This window comes from Neocloeon triangulifer, unplaced genomic scaffold, assembly GCF_031216515.1.
Source record: "Neocloeon triangulifer isolate White Clay Creek 2 clone unplaced genomic scaffold, ASM3121651v1 ptg000002l, whole genome shotgun sequence".
NCBI lineage: Eukaryota > Metazoa > Arthropoda > Insecta > Ephemeroptera > Baetidae > Neocloeon > Neocloeon triangulifer.
The window spans coordinates 7,254,860-7,266,864 of NW_026775545.1; the positions used below are offsets into that span (position 1 = coordinate 7,254,860).

General features: G+C 35.3%; 2 protein-coding genes across 2 annotated transcripts; both read left to right on the forward strand.

Moving 5' to 3' along the window:
* The first annotated feature begins 8,102 nt into the window (after window positions 1-8,102).
* Window positions 8,103-9,090, forward strand: LOC132205439 (protein JTB). Its single transcript, XM_059634485.1, has 4 exons — window positions 8,103-8,304; window positions 8,380-8,531; window positions 8,587-8,680; window positions 8,928-9,090. The coding sequence occupies exons 1-4, from the start codon at window positions 8,249-8,251 to the stop codon at window positions 9,088-9,090; spliced, it is 465 nt and encodes a 154-aa protein (XP_059490468.1). The 5' UTR covers window positions 8,103-8,248.
* A 31-nt stretch (window positions 9,091-9,121) lies between these two features.
* LOC132205436 (glutathione S-transferase C-terminal domain-containing protein homolog) lies at window positions 9,122-11,848 on the forward strand. The gene is made up of 4 exons (XM_059634482.1): window positions 9,122-9,583; window positions 10,041-10,514; window positions 10,696-11,061; window positions 11,381-11,848. Exons 1-4 carry the CDS (start codon window positions 9,122-9,124, stop codon window positions 11,786-11,788), a joined length of 1,710 nt encoding a protein of 569 aa, XP_059490465.1. The 3' UTR covers window positions 11,789-11,848.
* Window positions 11,849-12,005: the final 157 nt, after the last annotated feature.

Sequence of the window (12,005 nt, forward strand, 5' to 3'; positions counted from 1 at the left end):
TTATTTGCATGGAGAGCATCCATTACCACCAGGCGCAATAACAATAGCAATAAACGTCGCAGCCGCGCTCACCCTAGTTCCTGCACGATTGTATAATGCACAAAAGCACCAAGTGTACGGAGCAGCAAGTACACTCGCAGTGAGAGAAGGAATTTTTTATTTTAATAATTTGTTACCAAGTTATTTTTTTAGTTTGTCTTTTTTATATATTAAATAAAATTGGAAAAATTTTGAATTAAAATTTTTTGAAAACTTTTTTATTCCTGAATTTTTATTGTAAAAATTGGAATATTATGATAAATTAATTTAAAAATTGTTCACAATCTTGCGAAAAAGGAATTTGCAATAATTTTATCAAATATCTTGAACACCATGGATAATATTTTTAGGTGAAATTACAGTTGTTACTTGCATATCAAAGTTTATAATTTGAAAATTATACTTTTTCGTTTTAATTCTTGTTGGCTTGTTACATATAATTTTGAACAACTTTGATGTTTTTGTTTTTAATATCTTTTCCTAATCGTTTAATTTTTACCCAGCAATTTCTTGTTTTATTTTTCCTTAGCGAAAGTTGAGGCAATTTTTCTTTCCTTCTTCAAAAGTTTGCGCGTCTTAAAACGCAAAACAAGCAACTCTTTTGATGAGAGTTCTTTGCAGTAGCTGCGCGTCTCTTATAAAACATCAAGCAGCCTCTCCGCAAATCCTGCTCTCGGGAAAGAAATATATTATAAAAGATTTTTCATTTGTTTGGTTGCCTTTGCGATGCCAAGTGCCTCTAGAGCCAAGAGCGACAGCTTTAGTTGCAAAGTTTAATCAAAGCTGCAGTTTTGCAGACAATAATGATTAAAAAAAAAAATAAATAAATAAAAACATGCGCATTGGTACCTGCTCGGTGCGAATCAAGAAGTGGGTCGCAATGAAAAATTTGTTATGTGTGGCATAAAATATTAGTTTTGATCTTTTTCTTTCATCAACAAAGGTGCTGGATCTCAAATCATTTTGACAAATAGCGTAGAGTAGCAAAAGAAAATCAGGTTAAACAAGAAACTGGTGGTGCTTGACACAAAAATGAGAAATTTACGCAATAATATATTAGTACTAGTTTTTAGTAGTTATGCAAGTAAGCAATTAACAAACTGAAAATAATATTAAAGGTTCAACAAAGAATTTCTGATATGGGTGAACGTTGCAATATAATTTTATACTTGGTTTTTTTTAAATTATTTGGTTGCTTAAAATTTTTCTTGCCACGAAAGGAGTGTATAAAAAATACACAAAGTTCATCATAGCAGGTCTTGGGGGCATCGACGTTGCTGCGAAAGTTGGTTGGAAGATAAGCGGCTTATCCAGTGCTCCATGTCATCTTGTTTGAGTTATTCTTGTTATTAGGCCAAGTGCTCGGCTCCCTCACGTTCTAATATGGAAGTACACCAAGCAACAACTTGCTATGTGCGAGTGACCGCGCGCATGTGATAAACTTCATTGCCCTATTTCGCCTGTGCAAAGTGGCTTACACCCGCAATTAGTTATGAGTATATACAATTGCGTCTTAACACTAAAACTCGCATCGACATAAATTTCCTATATTAATTTGCTCACGTGCTGAGAAGCAAATAATGCAATTGAGTTGTTGCAGCATGATGATGTTCCTATTACGTCAAATTAATTTTCATGAAAATTTTATTTCATTACTATCAAGCACCTAGCACAACTCCATGATTAACGCCAGTTCCTCATTAATCAGCTTATAGGTTGCTACGTTGCAAATTTGTAAATCTTTAGGAGTTCCTTAAATTCTAAAAGTTAAAATCTCATAGATTTTTTTAATTAATTAAGTTTAGTTGAGAAAATGTCCTGCACAAAACCTACTTTTTATGTTTAATTTTTATTTAATTTAGAAAATATCGCGCGCAAGACCATCTTTTGAAACCTAATATATAATTTTGTACTTCTTATCTTGTACTTTAAAAATTAGTTGGTTCAAAAAGTTTGGTTCATTTTCAATTCAAAGTGGATACGTATTTAAACCAGACTATCTAAAACAAAATTAATTAGTTTAATTAGAAATTAAACTGATTTGCCTAATTTGATGCAAAAATCATTTGTTATGATGATTATGCAGAGGAAACATTGTTTGCCGTTGTGATTTTGACTTATGCTGGGGTCGCGAGAATCAATCGGCTGTCCTCTCTGTGTTTGACAAGCGAGTTTGGACCAACGTATGTATTATGGAGTCTAATAATGAGCCGAGGAACCGAATACCGGCGCTGGATGCAAACAGCAGAAATTGCATTCACGACGACAAACACGCGGTGCGGCTGTTGCGGCGGATCATCGCGTCGCAACCACAATAAGTAATTAACTCGATGCCACCCCCTGTCCACCTGCACCTGTACCTCACCTATATCGCGCGCCCGAATGGATTTATGGTGTGCGTCTCGCTCATGGTGCAACGCAAACACACACACGCCAAAACTTCCAGTATTCGATCGCGCGCGCGGTTTCACAGTGCTTGATGAATAATGTGCCCACTCGGCTGTATTTGTTTGTTTGTGTTCCGGCAGCGGCTGAGAGTTTGTCGCCGCCGATGTGATTTATGTGCAGCGGCGCCCGACTACGGCTTATCAACGCGTCCCTTTTAATTAAATAAACACTCTCTGGCGACTATTCATGAGCAATACCTTGAACAGAAAATAAAACTTTCTATCCTGATTGAAAATAAAATGGAAGTTTGAAAATGAAATTTATATTGAGAAACGATGGATTTAATACTTTTTGGCTGTGGCTGTGCTTTGGATAAAATTATCAACTAAAATTTTACTTATATTTTGAAACCTCCAGAGTGTGAAAAAACCCACAATTTTAATAATTAATGAAATATATTAAAAATGCCAAAACAGCACTTTTAAATTAGAACGTTACTAATATTTCTAAAAATAAAAAAAAAATAAGTTACTCCAATTCAAATTTAAAATAAAATTCCTGAAAAGTGGGAAATGATCATAGTTTTATAATTTACTAACAAGGGCATGCAATTTTTTTAATTCTCTTCTAATTTATTTATTAGTTTTATTTCCTTGTGAAAAAGCTTGTGATTTTATATTCCATATCCCAAGCCGAGTTTATAATCTTAAAATTAAAAAAAAATTAAACTTGTGTACAATACTTACTGAATATTAAATTAAATTATTCCATTGTCTTTAATTAAAAATAATAAATAATGCAATATTAAAATGAGGTATGTGATAATTTTGGAATTGTAACGTTTAATATATGCGTAATTATTGTGGAAAAAATTAAAACATATTGGGCTGATGAAATTTGTGATTTTTTTTTCATTTAGAAAAGCAATATAAGTTTTTTCTTGTTTTAGGAGCAAATTTGTGTGTATAGGTATTATTTTGGTATTATTTTAATTAAATTTTAATTGCACATTGGGATAAAATTTTATATATTTGGATCTCAATTTCTTATATCTCTGCTCAGCGCCTTATTGCCAATTTTACTCCTAATAAGATATGCGCCTTCCCTCAAATGATTTAAATCAGAATTCTCAGAAACCCCAGGAAAGTTTATTGTTTCTTATTGAGAAAACCCTTGCCGGCTTATTTCTCTGTCAGAGAGATCGTTGCCGAATTCCACGCGAGCACAAAGCGTATCAGAAGTTCCCTGCAGTAACCTATTGTCAGAGGAAGAAATAAATAAATCGCAGCCAATATGATACACTTTGTATCGAGAGGGGCCATGACAATGGTTTTTACACAGATCGAGCTAGGCACGCGCGCATTCCGCCGATAAATGGATTTGTCACTCTGTGGAAAGAGATCGCGGGCGGCACAGGAAGAATCCAATAAAGTGATGGCGAACGAACGGTCTGCGCGCTCAGTCACTCAATCTGGTCGCCGCCGCCGGCTGTGGCATATCTATAAATTTCTGTATTCTGCCTCGATGAACCCAGTCGCGTCCATTTTCGCGTGAAATAATAAAAATTTTATGTGAACAAAGGCAAAAATACGCAGCTGCTGTTAATTCGCCGGTCCATCGGAGCTTTTTAAAGGTTACACACGAATGACTCCATCCAAGCGCCTGATCCGTCAAAGTCGGGCTAAACGTTCTTGATAAAAGTAGAGTTGGTCGCATAAATACAGCTAATTTTCAATATATACTCTGACAGATTTATTTGTAGGTCACATGGACCTATTAATAATTCAGATATCATTATTTGCAACTTTATAAATCATAGGTGGCATAGGTGCGCTTCATGAATCTGAACTCACGATGACAATTATCTAAAATTAAAAATAAGCTTCCAGCTTATTAAAGCTAACAAACTGGGAAAAAGGAGACGTGAGGCAAAAAAAAAAAAAAAATTTTTTTTTTTTTAAACATATTAATAAATTTCTTTTGCTTTCTATACAATGTGCCCATACTAAAAATGTGCGTGACCCAAAAAATCAATATATGCTGGCACTTTCAATAGATTCAATTGTTTCTGAGCATATATATATCGGAGAGACTTAAATTTTATATTTTTTTTAGGACTAATTCTATTTTTGATTACCTTCAAATACCTTGTTTTTATTCCTAATGTGGAATTAGAATTTTTCTTCATTGAAAGGTGCGCCACATGAATCTGAATTGGATGAAGTTAATCTGAAACAAATGAATTTACTATCTGTGGGTTTTAAAGCAAACACACTGGTAAATAAAGAGACGTGTGACGAATTAATTTTTTTATATAATTTGAAAAATTTCTTCTGCTTCTACATTCTTTGCAATGTGCCCATATTAAAAATGTGCGTGGCCCAAAAATCAATATATGCTGGCACTTTCAATAGAGTCAATTGTTTCTGAGCAGATATATATTGGAGAGACTTAAATTTTATATTTTTTTTAGGACTAATTCTATTTTTGATTACCTTCAAATACCTTGTTTTTATTCCTAATGTGGAATTAGAATTTTTCTTCATTGAAAGGTGCGCCACATGAATCTGAATTGGATGAAGTTAATCTGAAACAAATGAATTTACTTTCTGCGGTTTTTAAAGCAAACACACTGGTAAATAAAGAGACGTGTGACGAATTAATTTTTTTGTATAATTTGAAAAATTTCTTCTGCTTCTACATTCTTTGCAATGTGCCCATATTAAAAATGTGCGTGGCCCAAAAATCAATATATGCTGGCACTTTCAAAAGAGTCAATTGTTTCTGAGCAGATATATATCGGAGAGACTTAAATTTTATATTTTTTTTAGGACTAGTTATCGGCCTGTGATTATGTGACTATGAAGCGTTAGGTAGAAGCCAAGCACTTCAGCTCTATTCACATATGCGAGTTTTCAATATTATTAAATTTTACAAATAAATTAAATTCAAAGATTGATATATTTTTTATTTTAAATCAATTTTTTTAAATAAAAATCATTATTTCTAGCATTAAACAAGTGTAGTAATTTTCGGTAAGTTAGTGATGCTTTTATCAAAATAGACAGTGATCTCTTGCTTCATATAATTAATTTACATGCCCCTCAAGTGTGCGAGTGTGTTTTATTTTTTTTATTTTTTAACATCTTTAACAATATAATGAAAGATCACGCATCAAGGGCCTCAAGCAGCCTCAAGGATATTATAACTGAACAATCTGCATGATTTTGTGTTTTCACAATGTTGGGTCATTTGAGTACGTTGGTTAATTATCTAAAATGGACCTCAGCTCACAGATACTAAAATTAAATTATTGTTTTTATTTATTCTACTCAAGACTCAAGTAAAAGAATAATCAGAGATTTGAAAAACAGTGATGAAATTTTTAATTTTTATTTAATTAATCTATTGATGAAAAATAAATAGATCTCTGAAAATCTGATATATTTTTTTTTTCCGACAGAGACATACGGAATTAATTTTTCCGGCTGAACGTCGCAACGGGCGCGTAGGGAAGCATTTCTCATGAAGAGGCACAAATGAAGCGAGAAATAGGTCAGCGCTGCTCCAAGGGGCAGGCAATTGAGAGCCAGGGTGACTTTCGTCCGTCCTGACCGGTGATGGATTGCCGGGCGGGAAAGATAACGTGCAAGAGAGTGCGAGAGAAAGCCGGACAAAAAATAAGCCCCTACTGAACGGAATCATTAGAAAAGTCTTGTTCCACCCACCGGCAAAGGGAAAATAAGTAGCGGGGCTTGGAAGAGAGAAAGGCAGAGCAATGAATACTATAATTCAAATCATTATTACCACAATCAAATTATCTTACATCAATTACATTCATAATGATCACTGACATTGATGCACAAATAGCAACCCAATTAATTAATTATTATTATTAAAAAAAAGTGATTGTTCTGCTTTTACTTCTAGACTATTTCACTTGTTAAAAATGAGATTTCTTTTCAATAAACCTGTAATTCTCAAAATGATATAGAAATTTTCTGAGATATCACAGGTGCCGCTCTCATTATTGTCAGCTTTAATATAACTCATTTAAATTTAAATTTTTCAATTTACATTTCGCTTTAAACTATTTTACATCAAAATTGATAAAATAAATACACATGTCATACATAATTTATTTAGGTTATCAAACAGAAACAGGGATTATTAATGTTTATCATTTATACTAAATCCAGAATTGGAGAAGGCGCGGCTGATTATTGTCCTGAATTTTAATCGCAATTTATAATTTTATTGAGCTATCATTGACCTTTGCAATATATCTCACAATGGGACGGAAATCACGACCAACACACACAGTGTAGCTTATTGATTAGCTATTTTTTGTTCTCTGAATTTATCAATGTTGATAACCCGGTCATCGGCCAATACCAAAACAGTTTTTTGCAGCTTTAGGGAGGTATAAATAAGGGAATACAATATTCACATCTCACAATCACTGTCAGATCATTTCTACAAATTTAGGAGCCATGAAGTTGAGCTACTTTTTATTCCTTTTGGCGGCCATAGTGGCCTATACAACTGGCGGTAAGATTATTTAAATGCTGATTTGATTTATTTCCTCTGATTTTTGTACAATCTATATTAATTAAAAAATGTTGTTATTTTTATTTAATTATAAGCCAGTTAAAGAGGACGTAATATATTATAGCTATTTATAATTGAACATTTTTTTTCATCCTTCTGAAATTTCGTGGTTTATTCTGGATTAATTAATAACAACAATAATAATAGTAATAATAAAAATAATAATATAATAATAATATTAATAATAATAATAATAATAACAATAATAGTTGCAAGAGCCAATCCTGTGCAAAAATTCAGTGCTTCCCAACATGAGTGTGATGGCGAATGTGGCAGATGCAAAGAAGCTATGCAAAAAGAACCCATCAATCCAAAAGTACGAGAGTTTGTGGGAGTTGCCCTAAAAAACGAGCATTTCCACAGGGCGTTTGCTGTAAAGCGTTTTGTACCGTGCAAGAGCTGCAGCGAATGTCTTGTGAAAAGTAAGTAAAATATGGTTTTTTTCTAATAAAAGAAAGAAAATAAAATTCAATGAATACAAATAATTTTTCAAACAAAGCAAAAGAAAGGCAAGATTGCTTTGAAATTATTTTAATTTATTATGAATATTATGTCGTCATAAATGAGAGCTGATACCAGCCATGAAGTACATTATTTTTGTTTTCTACATTTCCAGAGAAATTAGTCAAAGCCTAAGGTGTATGGAAAGTTCTTGAAGATCAGTCCAATTTTAGAGATGCGGTATTCTTATGAATTCTGTCAACTTCGTTTATATCTACGATAAATTTTAATTTGATATTGTAAAAATAAAAATTGCAGAAAAAAATAAAATCAATACACAAAACAAGCACTGTTTATGTCGTATTATTTCAATTATTTGATATTTTGCATTATTATAATATCTTTGAGCATTAAAAAATGAAATAGAATGTTTTATGTGGGGGGATAGTAAGAGTTGCTTAATTTAATTTAATGAAATAATGTCAAAGTCGAATCGAATTGTCTCAAATTTTTAAGTTGATATTAAATACCAATGAAAACGCTTCTGCGTGTGGTTGGGATTTCTATTTGAATTTATCATTTTGCTTCCCATTCAGCAGATGTCTCTGCCTGTTGGAATTGGAAGTGGGCATCAAGGGTGGGTATCTTTTGTAAACATTGATGTCGATCACAAAAAATACACGTTGCATTTCGCAGAATTAAATACATCATCGTTGCAGTTTTATCGGCATTTACATAATTACCGACCACGCGGATGCTGTGACGAAAAATGATAGAATCTTGTTCTAAAAAGCAAATGGTCTTTGCCATAATCTGCTTGGGAGGGTAAGGATAAAAAAAAATATGCAATGTTCACGTCGACTTTCATCTTTAAATATCAATTGTTGTTAATTTTTGCAGACTGACGCTGCTTGTTTTGATCTTCGAAAGTTACTGGACGTCCGAGAGCGGACACCACCACTCGCGGCAGTCGCACAAAAACGCGTCCAGGGGCAATGGTTGCTGGTTAACCGAAGAGTTTGAAATCGTCAAAGACTGTGCTCCGTGCGGCGGTTAGTTTTGATCTCATTTTTAATTTAATCATCTTGATATTGAAAAATATTTCAGACTTTGAGGTCGCCAGCAAAAGCGAGCCTGCTTGCATTGCCACCGGTTTCAAGGAGACAATCCTTTGTGCCATCTCTGGAAAGGTTTTCAGAGCGTACGTTTGTAACATTTGAAATTTTAATGTTATTATAATTTACCATACTATTCCTCTTTATTGAATTTATTTCTAATTATAATGATTGAGCTATAGATCTTATTTTGGCCACTTGATTTCAAGGAAATTTCGAAGCTAGTTTGGGTTCAATCAATGCAATTGTCTCTTTTTAATTTTATTCTGCAAATTTAATAAATTATAATTCACAAAATTATGTCTGTCTGACAAGCTTCGTTAAATTTTATAGTTGCGATCGAGTTACTTGGATCGATGAGCGAAACTTTTGGACGTTCGAGGCTTTGATGCTTCTTGCCGGAATTTTCTCGTACTTCGTCGTGTACGCCCGACAAAAACTGCTGGACCAAGAAATGCTCCAACGGATACAGAGACAACTTGCTCGAGGAGTTTAAACTGATTTTTTCTTCGCCCTGCTAATTTATCATGAAAAATATGGACTGCCTTTACCTTGAAATTTACTCGGATCCGATTCTCGGTGGCAAAGTCACAGTCCCTTTGCAAACCCTGATAAGCCTCTTCATCCTCGACTTTGTCAAATCGCCTGCGGTCGAGCTGCGCCTGATTCCGAGCGCCGCCTCCGAAAAGCAGGGCTTCCAAGCCAGGCTGAGACACCCTTTCAAGGTCACCAAACTAGAGGACGCGCCGACCTGTGCGAAAAACTGCATCCTGCCTGTTGTGGAGGTTGGCGCTGACAAGACCTGCGTGGCCGGTCTGTGCGCTGTCCTGCGCCAAGTGGTCAAGAGCACCCTGAAGGAGCACCCTGGGCATTTTTCCAGGGCGCTTCTCGGATTCAGGGAGGGCTGTTTGATGGCGTGCGCGGAGGCCAGTACATGGACCAGGTTTTGCGAGGTGGACATCATTGCAGCTACTCAGCAGACGCTCAAGGTTAGGAGAGGATTCGAAAAAAAGAAAAAACTTGAAATTTTACTTTTTTCTTATTTTCAATTTATTTATATTTCCTGAACTAAATTATCTTATATTTCATTGGAACTCATGATTTTAAATATTAATAAAATTTAATTAATTGCACTGAGCAAATAAGAAGATGAAAATTTTAATTATTCTTATTTATTCTTATGTATATTAAAATGACATTGCTATCATTCAATTATTCAAAAATAATTTGTTTGAAATTGAAATAAAACTTAAAGGAAATTGCATGGATTAACAAAGCAACAATTTTGCTAAAAATTTTAAGCAAAATTATAAATTGTTCCAGCCCAAATTTTGGGAAGAGAATTTTGTATTTTTTTTTTATTTCGTAAATTCTAGCCAACTAAAATATTATTGGATTTATGATTTATTTTATTTTATTAAATCTTTATGTATTTTACTTCCTCAGGTTCCTTGTTTCCATTCTCCAGTGACTTTTCCCCGAGACCTTGTCAGATTCGAACACCACATGTCGCAGCCCCTTCGAATCCACAACGTCCGCAAAGTGCGGCAGGACCATGCAAAGGTGGCAGACTCGGAACTGGACCACTGCTTTGCCGAAGGCCCTTCCTTGACCTTGGCCGATATGATCATCCTTCCCTGCGTCCATATGTTGCTGTCTTTTGTGGACAGCGTTTATCTGAAGGAACATCTGCCCCTGGTGCGCAAATGGCTTGGCCTGATGAGGCAGCAGCCGGGTGTGGAGGACGCTTTGGAGCAAGTGGTCGTCCGGCCTCAGAGCAAAGTGTTGGATTCCATGTTTGTCCAGTATATTGTTCCAGAAGTGCCCAACCAGAGTCTGTACAAATCTGATCCCAGAAGGTACAAGTCCAAGGCGAGGACGTTCACCAGACAGGACGAACTTGATGAGTCGCTCCTCAAGGTACTGAAATATAGAACTTAAAATTTACATACAATTTAGATATTTGTCCGCAAAATTTTTTTCAATTTTTACAATTTTTTTTTAAAATTTTCAAACTGGAAATATGAAATAAATAACTTGGATTTTATTTAATTAAATATAATAATGATTTTATACATTTTTTTTGTGGTTTTCATTTCAGGTCCCTGTTGCGCCTGAGTATGAATCAAATCCGTTTGGATTTGACGTCTCCTTTGACTGGGAAGCTGTTCCCCAGGAGGCCAACCCTCAGGGGGGCCAGCTGCTGGAATCCCGTCTTGAGCGGAAGGGGCAGCAGCTGGAGAACCTGGCCAAGGCGGCCCTGAAACTCGCTCAGAACGGAGACGTGATTGTGGACTTTTGTTCCGGAGCCGGCCACTTAGGCATCATCCTAGCCCATTTCCTGCCCAGGTGCACTGTCATTCTGCTCGAAAACAAGGAGGAGTCTCTGAAGAGAGCCAGGCTGCGTGTCAACAAACTTAACTTGTCCAACGTCACCTTCTACCAGTGCAACCTGGACTACTTTAAAGTAAATTAATTTTTCTTGTTCTGTTACAAAAAAAAGTGCCTTATAAGGAATTATGAATAATTTGGGATCCATTGCAGTTTTAAGTAAAGTTAAAGCGACGGTCTGAAAAAATTGTGAAATTTATTTCTGGGTTTTGCTCCACTTTGGGATATTAAGTGTGCAAAACGATCATTAAGAAAGTATGCTCCGAAGTCCAAACCCCAGGCGGCCCTATATGTGGGCTGTAATTTGAATAAAGCTGCAGACATAATTCTAAAAGCTTAAAATTTCTGTGATTATTTAAATTTATTAATTTTGAATTTCTTCAATCATATTTTAGGGCCCTTTCGATATTGGCGTTTCTCTGCACGCATGTGGCGTTGCAACCGACCTTGTGATCCAGCGGTGCATCCACCAGGGCGCCTGTTTTGTCAGTTGCCCTTGCTGTTATGGCTCGGTGCAGGACAACCACCAGCTCAGCTACCCCCGCAGTTCTCTCTTCCAAAACACGACTCTCACTCTCCGTGATTACCTTGTGATCGGACACTCGGCCGACCAGACGCACGACGAACACAACCACAAAACCAACCAAGGAAAGAAGTGCATGGCTATCATCGACACGGATCGGTGCACTCAGGCCAAGGAGGCCGGCTATCGGGTGCACATGTCCCGACTGGTGCCGGAAACTTGCACTCCGAAGAACAACTTACTCGTAGGAGTGCCCAAAGAGAGACATTTTCTCATGTAAAAATTGCACTTCTGTATTAATTTGATTTTGTGATTTTAAATAAAGCACTATAGATTTAACAAAAGCCAGACTTAATTATTTTGATCCAAAAAATTATGGATTTTTTATTTTGCTTGATTTGAGTAATACAACTTTAAATATAGGAAAAAATCTAAATGAATATATTTAAATTGTCCTCATAAAAACTGTAGACCCAGCAATGTTTTTTGGATAAATA